This window comes from Oncorhynchus mykiss, chromosome 4 (genome assembly GCF_057628025.1).
Source record: "Oncorhynchus mykiss isolate SJ-2025 chromosome 4, ASM5762802v1, whole genome shotgun sequence".
Lineage (NCBI taxonomy): Eukaryota > Metazoa > Chordata > Actinopteri > Salmoniformes > Salmonidae > Oncorhynchus > Oncorhynchus mykiss.
This window is the reverse complement of record NC_143025.1, coordinates 59,963,711-59,985,484: the sequence shown is the minus strand read 5'-3', so window position 1 is coordinate 59,985,484 and position 21,774 is coordinate 59,963,711. Positions and strand designations below refer to the sequence as shown.

Below are 21,774 nucleotides of genomic sequence, written 5' to 3'. Positions count from 1 at the left end.
AAAAATAAAATGGAGTGACCACTACAGATCTGTCTTAACCGAATGCAATGAAGACAAAACACACAATGAGCCATTTCACGTTTTAATGAATAACCATGGACATGTAAAGAACATGAGGGAAGAGGAAAATGTAGGATGTACATTCCTTTCAATTATCTCAAATGTTACAGCTACAATATACATACAGAGTTACCCTGCAACCCTTTTTCCAGCATCATATATTCACAAATGCTCTCTTGATAAATTAGATTCCATGTTAGATTCAAACATATCAGTTTCCCATCAGCAGAAGCTGTCATAGGATGATCATGCTCGGTGATACACAGCAATGTAATGACTGATGTAATATATAGACTTTGAGTGGTTGTAGTACAATACGTTTTTTATTATACCAAGTTAAACTTTAAATACGCATCTGAATTGATAACACAATAGCGAAATATTGAATTTAAAGACAAGTTTGACTGTGTCTTCAAGGATGCAAATATAATCAAGCAGAATCTTGCTCCAGTTATTTCCAGTTGTCCCAGCAAACCAAGTGGAAATATACTTTCTCAAAACTTAGCATGCAGGTTGAACAGTTTCCCCCATTTCCCCCCCAAATATTCCAGCATTGTAGATTAGAACATTCTGTTGGCAGGTCAGAGGTCACCTAGTCATCATCTTTGGCTGTTTGGATGCATGAGAATATCACCACCCACACGTGTGATGTGCACATCCCACACCTCTTTCACTCATAGACATTGTTTTTCTCCCGATATAGTGCACTATTTCTTATATAGTGCACTACTTATAGGGCTCTGGTCAAAAGTAGTGCACTACATAGGGGACAGGGTGCAATTTTGGACAAGAACAGATAACACACAGCCTAGTAGTGAGCGACAGCTCCGGTCACACCATCAGATGCATCAGTCAGTGATTAAGTGCACAAATGTCACAGGGAAGACTCCTTTCCTAGTCGAATCCCCCTCAATATGTCCCACCTGCAACACACACACAACAGGACACACAGTCAGTGGATCAGAGACATAAGGACACAGTCAGAGGATGTGTGTGTGTGTGCAGTTTGTGTGTGCGTATGTGTGTGCGTGCCTATGCGTGTGGGTGTGTGTTGGAGCTGTTGTACTTACCCACCACTCCTGGTCCTCCTCTCCATCCACTACAATCACCTCTCCCTCGGTGAACGTTAGCTCATCTGGGTTATCAGCTAAACAGCTGTAGCGGGCTTTCACCCTCCTGGACCTCTGTTTCTAAGGGCCAAATAATAATAGGTTAGACAAGAAGATGTTAGTTCATGTTTTTTTTGCAAGTGTTCAATAATCAGTGTAAATATGATATTACTGTATTGCTATAATAGCCTGTGTGTTAGGTATTGATTGCATGCCACTGATTGGCTGAGTTGAGGATCTCACAGGGAGGTTAGCGCGGGGCTTGGGTGTTGGTGGAGGAGTTGGACCAAAGCTCGGAGGGGATCCAGTTACAGGTGCATTCTTTACTGCTCACACACAAGCAAAAAGACACATTGGAACATTTAATCATTGTAATTTTACCAACTCCATTATTCGAACCAATTGGCATGACAAATCCATAAGGAATTGGCAAGAAAGAAGAAACAGACTGGCACCCAGATGAATAAAAACAAAGCTCTTTGAACCAGAGCAGGCTAGTTATTAGATATTGTAGGCTGAGTGTACAAAACTTTAGGAACACCTTCGTAATATTGAGTTGCACCCCCTTTTACCCTCAGAACAGCCTCAATTCATCGTGTCATGGCCACTACAAGGTGTCAAAAGCGTTCCACAGGGATGCTGGCCCATGTTGACTCCAATGCTTCCCACAGTTGTGTCAAATTGTCTGGATGTCCTTTGGGTGGTGGACTATTCTTGATACACATGGGAAACTGTTTGAGAGTGAAAAACCCAGCAGTGTTGCAGTTGTTGACACAAACTGGTGCGCCTGGCACATACAACCATACCCTGTTCAAAGGCACCTAAATATTTTGTCTTTCCCATTCACCTTCTGAATGGCACACATACACAATCCACATCTCAAGGCTTAAAAATCCTTCTTTAACCTGTCTCCTCCACTTCATCTACACTGACTGAAGTATATTGAACACTGATTGAAGTATATTGAACAATACGGTTTTATAGCTTTCACCTTGAGTCACCTGGTCAGTCGTGGAAAGAGCAGGTATTCCTAATGTTTTGTACACTCAGTGTATACTAAAAATGTGTGAATGTTATTTGAGTGTGTGATGTGTTTACCGGATCTATTAGTTTGTCCAGCAAGCCTGCCGGGTGGTCCTTTAGGCATGGGTTTATCTGAACTGAAACCACACACACATTAATTGTCTTAGTTATCTGATAATACATATCATTATAAACCTAATACAATTAAATGAGAACATATGAACCTGAATTGGTCAGCGGACGTATCAAGCGTCTCAGAGTAGGAGTGCTGATCTAGAGTCAGGTCCCCCCCTATCCACATAATCATATTTATTGTGATCTAAAATACTAAACTGATCCTAAATCAGCACTCTTACTCTGAGATGCTTGATACATACTGCCCAAGTTCTTACATAGTGGGTGATTTAGTTGATTTGGACCGTGCGGCTCTGCTTCTGGGATGGTGGGCTGGTACAGGAGGGGGCTGTGTGAGTCGGAAGGAGGGTGCAGGGGGCACTGTTGGCGGGAATGGTGGTAGTGGGATGATGGGGGACACTGGAGGCCCAGGTAATACTGAAGGTAGTGGTGGTAGAGGAGCAGTCTTATGGCTTCTAGACTCCATCACACTGGTCCTTTTACTCACCAGGGGAGGCGGAGCAGCAGGTGGAACAGCTGGGGGAAACACTGGATGGAGACAAGGGAGTGATATCAATCAGTCAAATGTATTTAAAAAAAAAAAAGAAGTTTAACATCGGCAGTTGTAACAAAGTGCTTATACAGTACTTAAATCGTGTTGTTGTGCCTGAGGCGCAGCATAATCACATGAGGGATAGGTCAGGAGCTAGTACTATCTGGTAATATAATGTAGTGCACTTACCATTCATGGAGCTGTTACGCTCCGGGATGTGAGGGTTCGGGGGGTCTGAGGAGGACCTCTGTCTACCCACCACCTCCATATGAGCCTGCTTCCACCCTGGGCCTACAAGGTTACAGTCATAGGGTCAATCATGTGTAGGGTGCAGTCTTTCGGATGGGACGTTAAACGGGTGTCCTGACTCTCTGAGGTCATTAAAAAAGATGGCACTTATCGTAAGAGTAGGGGTGTTAACCCCGGTGTCCTGGCTAAATTCCCAATCTGGCCCTCAAACCATCACGGTCACCTAATAATCCCCAGTTTACAATTGGCTCATTCATCCCCCTCCTCTCCCCTGTAACTATTCCCCAGTTCGTTGCTGCAAATGAGAACGTGTTCTCAGTCAACTTACCTGGTAAAATAACGGATAAATAAAATAAATAAAATCATTTATTTATACTACAGTTTGGCATCTGGTGTTTAGTTCATTATTCCAGCAATCATGTCAAGGAACTGTAATCTATGACCTAGTGCTGGGCTGTTTAATTCTGGTCTTGGATGGCCGAAACATTTCCGATTTATGTTTCTAACTTGGAGCTGATTGCACTCACCTGGTGACGTAGGTCTGAATCAAGCCCTGATTAGGAGAGTGAAAACCTGAAAAAGGGTTTTGGCCCAATAGGTCTGTCATTGAACAGCCCTGACCTAGAGCATGACTTATGCTCTATGACCTATGGCCGATTCTCATTGCCAATGGACTGACCTTTGCTGGTGTTCCTGGGGGGCAGGGGTGGGATGTGTAACCCCGGTCCCCCTGGCATGCCGCGGGGAGGGGGGCTGAGGTCCAGGATGGCGCCATAGGTCTCATTGTTCATCATCATGCTGGGGACATGGGCTCTCTGCTTGTCCCTGACCAGGCTGGCTGCGTCGCGGGCCAGGGAGGCCATGTTGAGACCTCCAGGCATGGGACCCATGGGACCATTTCCTGGGACAAAACAGCTGACCGGACGCTCCTGCTCTGGCCGTCTTTGGGGGATGGGCTGGGAATGGGCGATAAAGAGTAAGTATGCTAGTGTAGTATAAGCTAGTATGCTATTGATGTAATGTCTTCAACTGAGGTTGAAGTACTATAGTACTCACTCAAATACTGACTCGTGCATTTTTGGCAAAATAATTCAACTAATAAAGCAGTACAGGTTTGCCTGGTATACCATAAAATCATGGTTAGAAGAATTTGTGAATTCTATTACAGTTCTATATGAGTTTTGAGTTATGAGGTAGAGGCTATCCAACTCACCTTGTCCTCCATCTCGTCTTCGCTCTCGTCCAGGTCGTCGTCTTCGTTCTGGAGCCGCCACTCATATTCCACATGCACATGGACGTTAAACTTCCCCGTCATAGCCTGGGTCAGCTGGACACCACAAACACAGTCAGCCTTTACCATTACCCATGTTGATAAAACAGAACCCTGGACCATCCTCTAAGACAGCTGGATCATCAAATTCAAAGTAGGTGCCACACATCGGTGGTGGATGAGTTGAGTTTCCCCTTACTTTGTAAAGCGCTTTGGGAACCTATGTGGAAAATCACTCTACAAGGCCAATCAATTATTATTAGTATATTGTTACAGTGTTCAAATCCATGTGACCTTTAGATTCAATTCAAAGACTGCACTCACCAGCTCTTCACACTGTGGATGTCTGAGGCGCTTGGCGATGTCCATTGGTGTTTCTCCTGCCTCGTTGGCTGCACACAGACAGACAAACCAATTTATGTGTTTCTTATATATATATATATATATATATATTTACACACACACACACACACACACACACACACACACACACACACACACACACACACACACACACACACAACATCCTGTATATATACACACACTGTATATATACAGTTCCAAAAAGGTGTTAAACAAATCAAATATATTTTATATTTGAGATTCTTCAAAGTAGACACCCTTTGCCTTGACAGCTTTCCGCACTCTTAGCATTCTCTCAACCAGCTTCATGAGGTAGTCACCTGGAATGCATTTCAATTAACAGGTGTGCCTTGTTAAAAGTTCATTTGTGGAATTTCTTTCCATCTTAATCCGTTTGAGACATTCAGTTGTGTTGTGACAAGGTGGGGGTGGTGTACAGAATATTTGGTAGTAGACCAAGTCCATATTATGGCAAGAACAGCTCAAATAAGAAAAGAGAAATGACAGTCCATCATTACTTTAAGACATAAAGCTCAGTCAAGCCGGGAAAGTGTCAAGAATATGGATTTCTTCAAGTGCAGTCGCAAAAACCATCAAGCGCTATGATGAAACTGGCTCTCATGAGGACCGCCACAGGAAAGGATGCCTCAGAGTTACCTCTGCTGTAGAGGATAAGTTCATTAGAGTTACCAGCCTCAGAGATTGCATCCAAAATAAATGCTTCACAGAGTTGAAGTAACAGACACATTTCAACATCAATTGTTCAGAGGAGACTGCGTGATTCAGGCCTTCATGGTCGAATTGCTGCAAAGAAACCACTACTAAAGGACACCAATAAGAAGAGACTTGCTTGGGCCAATAAACACGATGAATGGACATTAGACCGGTGGAAATCTGTCCTTTGGTCTGTTGAGTCCAAATGTGCGATTTTTGGTTCCAACCTCTGTGTCTTTGTTAGACGCAGAGTAAGTGAACGGATGATCTCTGCATGTGTGGCTCCCACCGTGAAGCATGCAGGAGGATGTGTGATGGTGCTTTGCTGGTGACTCTGTCAGTAATTTATTTATAATTCAAGGCACACTTAACCAGCATGACTACCACAGCATTCTGCAGCGATACACAATCCAGTCCGGTTTGCACTTAGTGGGACTATCATTTGTTTTCAACAGGACAATGACCCAACACACCTCCAGGCTGTGTAAGGGCTATTTGACCAAGAATGAGAGTGATGGAGTGCTGCATCAGATGACCTGGCCTCCACAATCACCTGACCTCAACCCAATTGAGATGGTTTGGGATGAGTTGGACCGCAGAGTGAAGGAAAAGCAGCCAACAAGTGCTCAGCATGTGGGAACTCCTGTTGGACTGTTGGAAAAGCAGTCCAGGTGAAGCTGGTTGAGAGAATGCCAAGAGTGTGCAAAGCTGTCATCAAGGCAAAGGGTGGTTACTTTGAAGGTGGCTACTTTGAAGAATCTCAAATATATTTAGATTTGTTTAACACTTTTTTAGTTACTACATGATTCCATATGTTATTTCATAGTTTTGATGTCTTCACTATTATTCTACAATGTAGAAAATAGTACACATAAAGAAAAACCCTTACATGAGTAGGTGTGTCCAAACTTTTGACTGGTACTGCTTATTTTTTTGGTACTTTTTGGTTGTTTTTTTTGTACTCTGTACTTTTCTCCCCAATTTCGTGATATCCAATTGGTAGTTACAGTCTTGTCCCATCGCTGGAACTCCCTTACGGACTCGGGAGAGGCGAATGTCAAGAGCCATGTGTCCTCCGAAACACAACCCTGACAAGCCGCACTACTTCTTGACACACTGCTTGCTTGACCCAGAAGCCAGCCACACCAATGTGTAGGAGGAAACACCGTCCAGCTGGCAAGTGAAGTCAGTGAGCCCGGTCCGCCACAAGGAGTCGCTAGAGCATGATGGGACAAGGAAATCCCTGCCGGCCAAACCCTCCCGTAACCAGCACAAAGCTGGGCAAATTGTACGCCGCCTCATGGGTCTCCCGGTCACGGCCAGCTGTGACACAGCCTGAGATCAAACCCAGGTCTGTAGTGACGCCTCAAGCACTGCGATGCAGTGCCTTAAAGACCGCTGCGGCACTCGGGAGGCCCAATTTATGTGTTTCTATGGGACTTGCGTCTGGACTATATAGGGAATAGTGTGTCATTTGGGACATGATACTAGCAGGGCACTTACCAATACTGACCGAGGCCCGGCCCCGCAGCAGCAGTTTCAGACACTCACTGTTGTCTGTAAGGCAGCAGTAGTGCAGTGCCGTGCTCCCTTTGGCTGTCTGCTTCTCCAGGTTGCCACTGACACAGAGCAGACACACCACTGTGGTTAGGACATTCACCTCAAGGGAGTCAACACTTCCCTTCATCGACATCAACAACTAAATAAATAGGTCTAATCTGAGAGAACAACTTCTGATCTTATCTACATGTTTTTGTTTACCGTTAAAATACTTTAGACGAGTTCCCCCTCTTCACATTTGAGATGTTTGCATCTGCTTTTATGAGACATAAACCCAGCATCTTTTCACCCAATCAGTCCTTAAGTAAGGCTTTAGTACCTGTTCTGGGTCAGGAAGTCCACAATATGGAGGGAGTTGCGGTCCACCATTCGTACTGCTAGATGTAGTGCCGTCTCACCCGGTTCCTGAGAGCATGGACAAATACCCTACATGACTAAAAGTATGTTAACACCTGCTTGTCGAACATCTCATTCCAAAATCATGGGCATTAATATGGAGTTGATCCCCCCTTTGCTGCTATAATAGCCTCCCCTCTTCTGGGAGGGCTTTCCACTAGATGTTGGCCACAAGAGCTTTAGTTAGGTCGAGCACTGATGTTGGGCAATTAGGCCTGGCTCGCAGTTGGCGTTCCAATTCATCCCAAAGGTGTTCAATGGGGTTGAGGTCAGGGCTCTGTGCAGTCCAGTCAAGTTCTTACACACCGATCTTGACAAACTATTTCTGTATGAACCTCGCTTTGTGCACAGGTGCATTGTCATGCTGAAACAGGAAAGGGCCTTCCCCAAACTGTTGCCACAAAGTTGGAGGTCTAGAATGTAATTGTATGCTAGCGTTAAGATTTCCCTTCACTGGAACTAAGCGGCCTGGCCCGAACCATGAAAAACAGCCCCAGACCATTATTCCTCCTCTACTAAACTTTACAGTTGGCACTATGCATTCGGGCAGGTAGCGTTCTCCTGGCATCCACCAAACCCAGATTTGTCCATCGGACTGCCAGATAGTGAAGCGGGATTCATCACTTCAGAGAATGCGTTTCCACTACTCAAGAATCCAATGGCGGAAAGCTTTACACCACTCCAGCTGATGCTTGGCATTGCGCATGGTGATCTTAAGTTTGTGTGCGGCCGCTCGGCCATGGAAACCAATTTCATGAAGCTCCCTATGAATAGTTATTGTGCTGACGTTGCATCCAGAGGCAGTTTATAACTCGGTAGTGAGTATTGCAACTGAGGACAGACGATTTTTACATTCTATGCGCCCTCCAAACACTTTGCGGCTGAGTCGTTTTTCCTACATGTTTCCACTTCACAATAACAGCACTTAAAGTTTACCAGGGCAGCTCTAGGCAGGGCAGAAATGTGACGAACTGACTTGTTGGAAAGGTGGCATCCTAGGATGGTGCCACGTTGAAAGTCACTGAGCTTTTCAGTTCAGCCATTCCACTGTCAATGTTTATCTATGGAGATTGCATGGCTGTGTGCTCGATTTTATACACCTGTCAGCAACAGGTGTGGCTGAACTAGCCGAATCCACTAACTTTAAGGGGTGTCCACATACCTTTGTATATATAGTGTAGCAAAAGGTATATTACAGAAGCATACATGCATATCGGCAAAAAAACAGTTTACATTTGAATCAGAGGTATTAACATATGACAAATCAGCAGAACTTTTTTAGTCCACGTTAGAAGTCTGTCATGTGGGGGCATGGTGCAGCAGTAGTGGTAGAGACTGCCATGCACATATTTCCCACAGTACCATGTGTACGAAGCCCCCCACCCTATACTTTTGTACTGTTTTCCCTCTAAAACAAGGTATTCCCAAACCCCAGGGGTAAGGGCAAATGCCCTCGGGGGTACGCCAAATAAAAATGTGATTCACATAATTGTATTTTTTTTTTTTTTTATTAAATAAAAAAAAAATCAACAATTCTTCACATTTTCAAACAGTACATTTATATTTTCCAACGGGGCTATACATTTGGGTGAGGTTTTTCTCTCCCCTGAGTAGCCTCGTTTCACTGACAATTATTTTTCTTAACCATCTAGTGTTCAGCGAAATGTCAAATACAGGAAGCCTCGTCAAATAATTAACATCCAATCACATTAACCTTTACTCTGTCGCGGGAAACCTTCACTCTTGCATGACAATTTGAAAAATAAGCCACGGGAGTTTTTTGAGCGAGAATATAGACGACTTTCGAGTATTAAGACGTATAAAAGCAACATATACCATTAACAAGAAGGAACTAGAAGCGTCTTATATGGTGAGTTACTGGCTTAATTCTTCCTGTTGTCGTGGATATGGCTGGGACAATGCCGGGGGAAAAGGCCAAAAAAAACTATACTATACGCATCAATGACATGGCAAGAGATGTTTTGAAACAATTACTGCTTCGCATACAAGCCAGTGATTTCTATGCTGGATGAGTCAACAGACGTGGCGGACCTGGCACAGCTCCTGGTATATGTCTATTACGTTTATGGGGGGTCAATTAAAGAAGACATCCTCTTCTGCAAACCAGAATAACAGGAGAGGATATTTATTTATTTATTTGAATTTTACCCCCTTTCCGCCCCAATTTCGTGGTATCCAAATGTTAGTAGTTACTATCTTGTCTCATCGCTACAACTCCCGTACGGGCTCGGGAAAGACGAAGGTCGAAAGCCATGCGTCCTCCGAAACACAACCCAACCAAGCCGCACTGCTTCTTAACACAGCGCGCATCCAACCCGGAAGCCAGCCGCACCAATGTGTCGGAGGAAACACAGTGCACCTGGCGACCTGGTTAGCGTGCACTGCGCCCGGCCCGCCACAGGAGTCGCTAGTGCGCGATGAGACAACGATACCCCTACCGGCCAAACCCTCCCTAACCCGGACGACGCTAGGCCAATTGTGCTTCGCCTCTCACCCCGGCAGGCTGCGACAGAGCCTGGGCGCAAACCCAGAAACTCTGGTGGCACAGCTAGCACTGCGATGCAGTGCCCTAGACCACTGCGCCACCAGGGAGGCCCAGGAGAGGATATTTTTTTTAAGTACTGGACAGCTTTGTGACATCAAATGGACTTTGGTGGTCAAGATGTGTTGGCATCTGTACTGATGGCGCAAAAGCCATGACAGGGAGACATAGTGGAGTGGGAATGCGCGTGCAAGCAGTTACGTGCTCCCGACGCCACTTGGGTACACTGCAGCATCCACCCAGAGGCTCTTGCTGCCAAGGGAATGCCTGGACACTAGAGTGAAAATGGTTAACTTTGTTAAAGCAAGGCCCCTGAAATCTCGTGTATTTTCTGCATTATGCAATGATATAGGCAGCAACCATGTAACGGTTTTACAACATACAGAAGTGCCTGGCTATCAAGGGGCAACGTATTGACACATTTTTTTTAAATTGAGAGATGAGCTTAAAGTTTTCTTGACTGGCCATTATTTTCACTTGTCTGACCACTTCCATAATGACGAGTTTCTCACACGACTGGCCTATCTGGGTGATGTTTTTTCTCGCCTGAATGATCTGAATCTAGTATTACAGGGACTCTCCGCAACTACGGTTTATTCAATGTGCATGACAGAATTGAGGCTATGATTAAGAAGCTCTTTTCTGTCTGCATTAACAAGAACAACAGACAGGTCTTTCCATCATTGTATGATTTTTTGTGTGCAAATTAACTCAAGCTTACAGACAATGTCAAATGTGATATAGAAAAGCACCTGAGCCACCTGGGTGCGCAATTACGCAGATACTTTCCCGAAACGGATGACACAAACAACTGGATTCGTTATCCCTTTCATGCCCTGCCTCCAGTCCACTTACCGATATCTGAACCTCATCAAAATTGCAACAAGTGGTTCTGTGTAAATTGAATTTAATCAGAAGCCACTGCCAGATTTGCCAGATATGGCTACGCTCAGAGTTTCTTGCCTTAGCAAATCGCGCTGTTAAGACACTGATGCCCTTTGCAACCACGTACCTATGAGAGAGTGCCCTCAATAGCATGACAACTAAATACAGGCACAGACTGTGTGGAAAATGATTTAAGACTGGGACTCTCTCCAATACAACATTGCAGAGATATATGCATCCTTTCAAGCACAGCTTTCTCCTTAACCTGTGGTGAGGTATTCACAATTTTTGATGAACAAATAAGGTTTTATATGCAAGATGGTTTAATAATGAGCAAAATGATTGATTATTATTATATTATTATTATTTGTGCCCTGGTCCTATAAGAGCTCTTTGTCACTTCCCACGAGCCGGGTTGTGACAAAAACTCACACTCATTCTTATGTTTAATAAATGTATCGTATAGTGTGTGTGTGTGTGTGTGTGTGTGTGGCAGGCTTACGTGGCGCTGACACTGGTGCTAGAGGGGATACGTGTAACAGTATAACTTTAGACCGTCCCCTCGCCCATACCCGGGCGCGAACCAGGGACCCTCTGCACACATCAACAACAGTCACCCACTAAGCATCGTTACCCATCGCTCCACAAAAGCCGTGGCCCTTGCAGAGCAAGGGGAACTACTACTTCAAGGTCTCAGAGCAAGTGACGTCACCGATTGAAACGCTATTTAGCGTGCACCGCTATCTAAGCTAGCCGTTTCACATCCGTTACATACGCAGCTGGAGGTTGAATGTTTGAAGGGGTACGGGACTGTAAAAGGTTTAGGAACCACTGCTCTAAAAGATAGCCCAGTGGTTAGACTGTTGGGCCAGTAACTGAAAGGTTGCTGGTTCGAATCTGCCAATGTGCCCTTGAGCAAGGCACTTCACCCTATATGCTTGGGGAAATTGCTCTGGATGAGAGCGTCTGCTAAATTAATAAAATGTCAAATCTGTCACCTGCATACCTTCTGGCTGTCTAAATAAAAAAAGAGGATAACGTAATTAATCTTACATGCTCATTGGCCAGTGGTATGGTCTCCATCAGGTCCACTCCTTCAGCGTAAACCTGGATGAGGGAGAGGATGTTTCGGGTCTTCACTGCCTCACACAGGACGTGGAGCCTGGACTCCTCGTCCGCACACTTCCTCTGAACAAACTTCTTCTCTGTGTACTTGGCTGTGATGTAGTCCTTCCGCGTCTGCCTGAGGGAGACAAGAGCGCAGACAGACAGATGGGCAACTACCAAGAGACAGGAAATCTGAGTTTAAGGCCAAGTTCCAAATGGAACCCTATCCCCTAGTACATGGATTTTGACCAGGGCCCCTGTCAAAAGTAGTGGACTATATAGGGAATAAGTTGCCATTTTGGGATGTACCCTAAGACATTCAGGACTATACATAGTATAACAAGAAGTTAAATGTATTGAACTTAATATGAAATAAATAATGAATGTATTCAGTCAGTGTTGTTCCTGTTATGGTGTTGAAGGAGGGAGAGGAGTGGGTGTGGTTTGCCCGACTGTCTGTCACTCACATGTCACTGGAGGGGTTGGGTTTAGTCACGCCCCGTGCAGACAGGTCCGCTTCCATGATCTCATTGAAACCCGCATTGCCCACATTTTTTGCCAGCTGGGGAAGACCAGGTAGAGCACACGTCAATGTGATATCTATTCAGACCCTATAAATCTAGCCTGGTTCCAGATCTGTTTGTGTTGTATAGCCAATTGCCATAGGAGTTGGCAAGACAACACAAACAGATCTGGGACCAGGCTACTACTAATCATACTAAAATAGTACAACAGCTTATACAATCAGAGCTGGGTTCAAATAATCAAAACTGCTTGGCTGAGCTTCCCTGGCATCTAGCAGGCTAAAGGAAACGCAATAAAATATTGATTTAAAAAAAAAAGTTTTGAACCTGTTTGTATACAATGCAACCATTAATGCCTGTGATATTTACCAGGAGCTCTGCGGTTCCCAGGACGTCCAGTGTGAGAGACTGTATTCTAGAATAGTGGACGCCCATCTCCCTGTGGATTCCAGAACACTCGATGCAGATGAGCACTCCCAGGTTAGTGGAGAGCCAGGTGGGCTCTGAAGACAGAGATATATATTTTCAGTGTAAGACTAGTGTGCTATGGCCTGGGGTGATCTGGTGGGTTGCTGCCACTGCCTTCGGGTCTTAGCCCTTGACCTTCTGGCACACCATTTCTCCTCTTTACTTTCCTGTCTCTCTTCACTGTCTCTGAAAGAATTTAGTTGAAAATATTTAAAAAATGATATTAAAAAAGACTAGTGTGCTTCCACTATAAGTTCTCACCTGAAATAGTTGTACAGTTAAATAAAGTTCCACTCCTAAGAGTGAGATGTGGTATATTGATGCACTGTTTTCATTGTCCTATCAGTGTAAATTCAGCACATGGGATATAGAGGCAAGGTAGGATTTCAATAACATCTAACCGAAACAGCCAACCCTCTTTCTTCTATATTTCAGGAACTAGTCTGACTGGCCTAACAAAGACTCCTAAGAATGTGTGTGAGCGCATGCACATAGACAAAAGAACTCGTCAATCGTCAAACAAAGCCAGGTTGTGCGATCAGCATGGTAAATTACGAAAACCATGTCAGCCCCTCACACATTCACATACTGTATGTACAACACTGTGTTCATTTTCATATAATACCCCTCTGGGAGGAAGAATAATATTTTCTTGCTGCCTTTTCCCAGAATGCTCTCTGTGTGTCACTCACTAGGCGCTCCACAGTCGCAGCAGACGTCGTTGCCGCTCATCCTCTTGACCTCACTGACGATGGCCTTGGTCAGCTCCTGCACTATGTTGTTCTCCCCTCCCTCGTCCTGGTCTCCTTTGAAGGCATTGTTCAGCGCCTCCTCCTTACTGTTCTGCAGGACTGAGATCCATCTGAAAACACAGGCAGGTCCAACCGAGACAAAACGTAAGCTTGGAGGGCAACGTGTACGTGGCAAATGGCACCCTATTCCTTATGTAGTGCACTACTTTTGACCAGAGCCGAGTATACGTTATAGGGAATAGGGTACCATTTGGAATGCCTACAACGTCAAAGAGGGTCTGAGAAGTGACCAATTACATGTATCACGTATACACATAATGAAGAGCAGGGTTCCCCAACTGTTTTCTGAGCAAAAAATAAATACAAAGAAACAAATGTATTTATTTTTTATTGTTGAACATAAAATACTGTAAAATCACCAGCAAATCAGCTCCAAGTTATTTTAAATTTAGGAAATTCTAGAGAGATACACTAAATACACAAAAGTATGTGGACACCCCTTCAAATGAGTGGATTCGGCTATTTCAGCTGACAGGTGTATAAAATCGAGCACAAAGCCATGCATTGTTCCAACATCTAGCGGAAAGCCTTCCCAGAAGAGTGGAGGCTATTATAGCAGCAAAGAGTGGACCAACTCCATATTAATGCCTATGATTTTGGAATGAGATGTTCAACGAGCAAGTGTCCACATACTTTTGGTCATGTAGTGTATATGTGATCATATACACATTTGAAGTGATGATTATTTAGTCAAAAATGATATCTGTTTTAGCTTCCCACGGTAAATGTGTAGTCTACAAATCATTTGTAATTATGTTCCGGCCTCCATCCACTCAAAAAATAAATCGGCCCGCGGCTGAATCTAGTTGATGAGCCCTGATATAGGGTGATCAATCAAAAACACATTTTAAAACAATGTTAATTGTGTAGATACTCCTCTGAGAAAACCAATGGTCCAAACTTCACATGTCTATCATAATCCGTTCAAAAGTTGGGTTTTTCTTTGTAGGAAGGCCAGAATTAGGGTGACTATGGAGGCCAGAGGCCAGAGAAGAAAATAGCATTGCGCCAGCTAGGCTGTATGCTGTTTGAGAATTAACAGTCTCTCTGACAGGCTCACTGTTGAACTCATCTTTCTTCTTAAATCCGAAAGACATAAAACAATAGAGGTAAGATAGAAATCGAGTTCGAGACATGACATGTTGTATTTTCATATTTCAGTATACACTTTTCAAATGAATGCTATTCTTCATTTGAAGATTTCTCACAGAAACATGCATATCTCTGTGAAATGTCAACAGAGCACTGAGCATAACGCACGTTTTTTTTACATTTTCAAAAGCCTTTTACATATAATTCAACTCGTGTCATTCTAATTTTGCTTTTTGCGACACACGGAAACAACTTTGCAGACTACCACCACAACGCGTAAAATCCTCAAAAGTTGCAGTGCAAAAGTGCCACCGCTCTATCAACAGAGCTCGGAGCTTATTACCGGATGTATTAGGCACAAAACCCTGAATTTGGGATATAATGCTAATGATATGTTAGAGAAAGACCCCACTGAACGATTCAGACATGAAGAATCATATTTGTCTTGGTAAAATGTATTTTATAAAATAAGGAAGTGACATTTCATCACCAAACTGTGTTTTCATCCACTCTGGGCAGAGTGGATGGACACCCTGCATAATGATGTATACACAATGTTCGCACACAAACTTGCACCGTGCAAAAGGCACAGACAGTTCACATTGGTTCAGTGAACCCCTATGGTACTTACATCTGACATTCAGTCTCTTCCTCAGCTTGAAAGTGATAGGTTCTGTCATCTGTTTGGGTAAACAAAAGAATGAGATCAGATTGAGTAAGAGGTAGTTGCAGTAAGAGAAGCTAGGCCACCGGAAGGCATCTATAGTACATCTATGGAAGATGAAATGGCTGTCGTTGAAAAACTAGTCCAGGGTTGCAGAGGTTTGAGATGGAGATGAGCCTCAAACTGCTGCGTAACTTACGGGAGAAGAGATCAAAGCTTTTCTTCTCATCTGGGTTGAGCTTCACTTGACAGGTTAGCAGGTTGAGTTTAGCTGGTGGTCTGTTCGCCTATGAAAGAGGAGCAGAGACAGATGAGAGAAGAGAGTGGACCAGAAAAATAAAATAAAACATTTGAATGCTAAAGTGTATCACACAGCATGCATGGAACTTTCCCATAAACTAAGTCAGTTGTGTGATGTCAAACACTCAAATGACTTCAGAAAAAAGAACATTATCAAATGCAGCAGTAACCCATAAATGTATCATTGTTGAATTAAATGGTATGCTGCTTACAGCCACATCCCTATAAAAGGCCCAATGAACAGCATTGTTTTTAGATGTCACACAATTATTGTCCAGGTCTTTAATGAACAAATGTGACCCTTCCCAAATGAAAAAAATTCTATAGTATATTATTGTATAAACTACTATAGCATTTACGGTAGTGTTTTTGCAGACTTTACTGTAGTATTTACTGTAGTATACTGTAGTACTTACAGTTAATCATAGTTTAAATGGTAGCCTCCCGGGTGTCGCATCCGGCCGCGACAGAGCCTGGGTGTGAACCTAGAGTCTCTGGTGGCACAGCTCGCATCCGGCCGCGACCGGGAGACCCCATGAGTCTCATTTGTATCCCAGTTAGGGTCTACACCGGTTGTAAAGCGGATTGAAGTTATTTGGCTACTTTAGTTGTGATAGAAACTGGCCTATGGGCCAGGCTACATGTGACTATGATTTGTAGCAAAAAGGCATGTCACCCCAGCTGCCAAACTAACCCTGATTCAGATGACCATCCATGCTAGATTACAGAGACATAATTTATAGATTGGCAGGTAAGGGTGCACCCGAGCGGGTAGATGTTCTTTACCATTCGGACCATCAGATTTGCCACCAATGCTCCTTATAGGACACATCACTGCACTCTATACTCCTCTGTATACCCGTCGCAAGACCCACTGGTTGATGCTTATTTATAAAACCCTCTTTGGCTTCACTCCTCCCTATCTGAGATATGTAGATATTCATCCTTCATCCTCCACATACAACACCCATTCTACCAGTCACATTCTGTTCAAGGTCCCCAGAGAACACACATCCCTGGGTTGCTCCTCTTTTCAGTTCGCTGCAGCTAGCGACTGGAGCGAGCTGCAACAAACACTCAAACTGGACAGTTTTATCTCAATCTCTTCATTCAAAGACTCAATCATGGACACTCTTACTGAAAGTTGTGGCTGCTTTGTGTGATGTATTGTTGTCTCTACCTTCTTGCCCTTTGTGCTGTTGTCTGTGCCCAATAATGTTTGTACCATGTTTTGTGCTGCTACCTTGTTGTTTTGCCACCATGTTGTTGTTATGTTGTGTTGCTACCATGCTGTGCTGTCATGTGTTGCTGCCTTGCTATGTTGTTGTCTTAGGTCTGTCTTTATGTAGTGTTGTGTTGTCTCTTGTTGTGATGTGTGTTTGTCCTATATTTATATTGTATTTATTTTTTAATCCCAGGCCCCGTCCCCGCAGGAGGCCTTTTGCCTTTTGGTAGGCCATCATTGTAAATAACAATTTGTGCTTAACTGACTTACCTAGTTAAATAAAGGTTAAATAAAATATAAAATAAATCTATGCACTTAAAATAGCAAATAGAGGACGCTTTTCTCGTGGTTCATTTTCATTCCAGCCAGGTAGGCTGTAAAGAGAAGCAATGTGCATTAGGGAAGTTGAGAAATATATATGGTAGGCCTAGTCCATAGAAAGCTGATGGGAACCTCTTCTTTTTATTAGAGGCCATGCCCCTCAAGCAATTAGCCTATAGAAATGTTGCGCAACATGAGCTCATGAAGTGTTTGATTACATTTGCATTGATAGAGTGCTGAGTACCAGTTAGGCAGTTAGGAAGTTTGGTAAGCTACTAATGACCATCAGCAGCATCAGAGCTTGGAGAAGCTTAATTACCATGACTAAACGATCTAGTGGAATTTGACTGCCATCATGCCTCGTGACCGCCAGTGTGGCGGTAATACGGTCACCGTTACAGCCCTAATCACAACTGAGACAATGCTATGCCATTAGGATTAATGACGTTTTGACATTAGGGTAATGTTGTCCAGAGGAATGTCATGCACGAAATAACTTGTAGCCATTTGTGATTGGATTCCTAGAAGAGGTCAACAGGAATCCAGTCAAAAAAGAAAGAGAAAACCCTGTGCACAGCAGGAATTCAGTCAAGCGTTAATACAGAAATCAGCCTGCCGACCAAAAAAATCAATCAAAGATTGAAATTCTAAGAGTGGCGCAGTGGCCTTCTTTTCATCTTCTTCTTGCTCTGTCTTAACATGTTGTCTGGCTCTTCATCAACAACAACAAAAATGTAATTGTGCTTCGTTGACGTCCACAGACCTTATTGAATTACACCGGCTGACGTGCAGTATGTACAAGCAGCATGCATAACGGCATGGTATGAAGGAAAGTGAGTGACCAATAGGAGAAGACAGGAACAAGAAAGGAAGCCTCTTACTGTTCCATGGGAGATGGTCAGGAACCCGTTCTTCACAGAACACTTCCTCTTCTGCCACACTTTCCTCAGGCTGAAGAAGAGAAGGGAGAGATAATATTCATTATGACACTACAACACTTCTCTATACATGTTCACCTAGAGCAGGGTTTCCCCAAACTTGGTCCCGGGGCCTCCCTGGGTGCACGTTTTGGTTTTTGCCCTGGCACTTCACAGCTGATTCAAATAACCTGGATGACCAATCCACATCTTCAACCACACCATTTCCCCGAGCAGCAAATGGAATCATGTACTGTATGCCTAGAGGACATAATATCACCCTATCACCGATCACCCTATCGCTGCGAGTAAAACGCAAGTGCAAGGTGTCCACAGTGGGTTCCCCACCACTGCGAGTCAAACTACATTTCCCTGCCTTTGCCGGGGAAATATACAGCTGTTCTTGCGTCTGACCATAGGCCATATTGGTCATCCACTCACCCCTCGCTCCTCTTATGGAGAATTCCACAGCATTCCGTACCGTAGGCCTTATTCCCCTGGAGCTGATGAAGGCTGTATCCAGTCTGTTTGGCCTGGGAGTCCTAATACGCAGGAACAAACACACGTGCACGCACGCACACACACACACACACACACACACACACACACACACACACACGTACAGAACAAATATATAAGTCTCATCTCTCTCAATGCTCAGACATTCATCCAAATCATGTTTCTTCAGCCTCCTCTTCTGAAGGCCTCCACTACACTATGTCACCATACTCCATACAGTAGTGCACAATATAGGTAAAAGGGTGCAATTTGTAACTCAGACAATACCTTCAGAAAAATCGAGGTTCAAGGAGAGGGAAAAAAAGGCTTGATTGGGGAAAGAGCAAAAGTCCAATCAAGAAAGCACACATTCCCTCTCCTAGCCACTGGTGGTAACCGTCATCTGTCTATTGCATTGTAACTGTAAGTCACGAGCCAAGTGACACGACACATAAGACCAGTCATCTGTAATCCTGTAGTAGACTACAGGTTTGTTAAGGTAGAACTAGTGTCTTTTCCTATTTTGCTATGACAAGACAGGTAAGACAAAATGCATTACAGTATACGCACTAGAACTGGTCTGGAGAAATGATTGATATAAGTAATTGGATTAGGTCCCTTCCTCTCTGCTACCAAGGTTATGTAACTGGTGGGCTCCCGAGTGGCGCTGCGGTCTAAGGCACTGCATGTCAGTGCCAGAGGTGTCACTCCAGACCCTGGTTCGATTCCAGGCTGTATCATAACCGGACATAATTGGGAGTCACATAGGGCGGCGGACAATTGGCCCAATGTTGCCCAGTTTAAGGTTTGGCCGGTGAAGGCCGTCATTGTAAATAAGAATTTGTTCTTAACTGACTTGCCTAGTTAAAAAAAGGTTAAATCATTTGTTTTTAAAAACACTGGTCTCCTACTAATACCAAGAGGAAATTCCCTCTTGGACCAAAGGTGACACTGGTTTTAAGTCGCGGGCAGGGCTACCTCATCACGAGAGTGTGATTCTAAATCACCGCCACTTCTTACTCCAGTGATTGAGAGCTCACCTCTTTCTGTTCAGACAGTAGGGAGGACTTGAGAACATCTCTGAGCTGACTCAGCTGTTTCCTCTCTCCATCTTGGGTCTGTTTGATCTGAGAAACAGGACGTGGGAGAGTCAAGAGACACATTATTGACAGACATGCAGTGAAACCAGGGCAACTACCAAAGAGAATATTATAAAATGTGGATGAGTCTCAAATGACACCCTCTTCTCTATATAGTTTACTACTTTTGACAGAAGCTCTATGGGCCTTGGTCAAAAGAAGTGCACTAAATAGGGAATAGTGTGCCATTTGTGAAGCAGCCTCAGCGATAGAGAGAAAAAACCCCTCTCAGACCAACTCAGACCCACTTCAGCACAATCAACCCAAACACTCAGTTCAAGGAAATGAAGATAAAACATTCCCATCTCTTTTTTATAAAGCAGTGTTGGAACTGCCTCCTGGCCTGTGGAGACTCAAACTGACACTATATAAACTTTGAACAAGCATTGTTTGGAAAATGCTTATCAAGCATTTGGTGAGAAATGCGGTGTACACATGAAACCAGGAAAGGATAGAGATAGAGGTCGATAGAGTGGCTCACTGTAATCAAGTCTGTCGCCAGTTTCTCTATGGAAGGTTTGAGGCTATTCACTGCGATTAGCCCATCCTGGAAGAAGCTGTGAGGAGAGAGGAAACAAACACAGAACAGGAATTTTCAGAGTCAAGATGGGTCAAGCATTTGCCCTCCTACAAAAGACAAAAGCCAACAATTAAACATTGATCATGTGAAATCCCCAAATAAATGAAAATGACATACTTGCACTGGGCGTGGAAATATTTGATGAGGTTTTGGAGGAAGTCGACCCTCTTTTTCGTATCGATTTCATTCACTTTTAGAAGATACTGGAGACAGAATAACACACAGCTAGTAATGGCCACAGAGAGGTAGGATGAGGCGGTGCACTGGCCTGATCCCAGATCGGTTTGTGCTCTATATGTAACTGAGTTAGATTGTACAGTAACCTCACTCCCCAGGTGTTGAAATGTCTCCACTTGCGCTACTGAATTGGTCACTTTTCACTGGCACAACTGGCTAAGACGTTGTGGTTGTCCCACCTTGCTATCATAAGATGCATGCACTAACTTTAATCTGCTCTGGATAGGAGCACCTGCTAAATGACTGGAAAACGTTCATGTAAACAGAGGATCACTTGTCGAGCCCAGTAAGGAGACAGGGACACTGAAGGAAGCTCTGCTGTTAAGCAAGCACAGTCCATCACATTATAGCCAATACCCATGATCATAATGGCCCATCCAATCTACCTACCTCATCCCCATATTGCTTCTTTTTTTTTTTTTTTTTTTACTTTTCTGCTCTTTTGCACACCAGTATTTCTACTTGCACATTATCATCTGCACATCTATAACTCCAGTGTTAATTTGCTAAATTTGATTTACTTTGCTACTATGGCCTATTTATTGCCTTACCTCCTCACGCCATTTGTACACACCGTATTTAGACTTAGAAGAAGTCCACAGTGACTTAGAAGAAGTCCACAGTGACTTAGAAGAAGTCCACAGTGACTTAGAAGAAGTTCTATTGTGTTATTGACTGTACGCTTGTTTATTCCATGTGCAACTCTGTGTTGTTGTTTGTGTCACACTGCTTTGCTTTATCTGGGCCAGGTCGCAGTTGTAAATGAGAACCTGTTCTCAACTGGGCCTACCTGGTTAAATAAAGGTGAAATCAAATAAAAAATTAAAAAATAATAATAATTGTGATGCCAGCGAAACAGAACTGGGACCTGGCCAGTGGTACACACCCTCTCACCTCGCACATCTGGAACTGGAAAAGGCGTCTCTCCTTCTCCATCTCCTCAGCGATCTCTCCGCCACTGAACTCTGTCCGTATCATCCCATGCTGCTTGGCATGCTCCTTCTTCTCCTTCTCTATCTTAGTGCTGCAGG

General features: G+C 43.9%; 1 protein-coding gene across 2 annotated transcripts in view; it reads right to left on the bottom strand.

The window, feature by feature from the left end:
- Positions 1-69: 69 nt before the first annotated feature.
- The window catches only part of asap2b (ArfGAP with SH3 domain, ankyrin repeat and PH domain 2b), a 47,030-nt gene continuing 25,325 nt past the window's right edge, over positions 70-21,774 (bottom strand). Inside the window, exons 6-28 of one of the 2 annotated variants that reach the window (XM_036975605.2) lie at positions 21,638-21,767; positions 20,624-20,709; positions 20,408-20,483; positions 19,828-19,914; positions 18,731-18,831; positions 18,254-18,323; positions 15,726-15,813; positions 15,494-15,542; positions 13,651-13,820; positions 12,860-12,993; positions 12,434-12,528; positions 11,913-12,102; positions 7,335-7,420; positions 6,959-7,074; positions 4,703-4,770; positions 4,322-4,435; positions 3,788-4,064; positions 3,049-3,150; positions 2,585-2,855; positions 2,268-2,329; positions 1,413-1,495; positions 1,131-1,250; positions 70-983 (exon numbers count right to left, since the gene is read on the bottom strand). In XM_036975605.2, the coding sequence (XP_036831500.2) occupies positions 909-983; positions 1,131-1,250; positions 1,413-1,495; positions 2,268-2,329; positions 2,585-2,855; positions 3,049-3,150; positions 3,788-4,064; positions 4,322-4,435; positions 4,703-4,770; positions 6,959-7,074; positions 7,335-7,420; positions 11,913-12,102; positions 12,434-12,528; positions 12,860-12,993; positions 13,651-13,820; positions 15,494-15,542; positions 15,726-15,813; positions 18,254-18,323; positions 18,731-18,831; positions 19,828-19,914; positions 20,408-20,483; positions 20,624-20,709; positions 21,638-21,767 (2,650 nt within the window). In that variant the 3' untranslated portion in view covers positions 70-908. Of the gene's footprint in view, positions 984-1,130; positions 1,251-1,412; positions 1,496-2,267; positions 2,330-2,584; positions 2,856-3,048; positions 3,151-3,787; positions 4,065-4,321; positions 4,436-4,702; positions 4,771-6,958; positions 7,075-7,334; positions 7,421-9,329; positions 10,249-11,912; positions 12,103-12,433; positions 12,529-12,859; positions 12,994-13,650; positions 13,821-15,493; positions 15,543-15,725; positions 15,814-18,253; positions 18,324-18,730; positions 18,832-19,827; positions 19,915-20,407; positions 20,484-20,623; positions 20,710-21,637; positions 21,768-21,774 lie in introns of those variants that run through there. The other variant, XM_090232396.1, reaches the window with a different exon arrangement.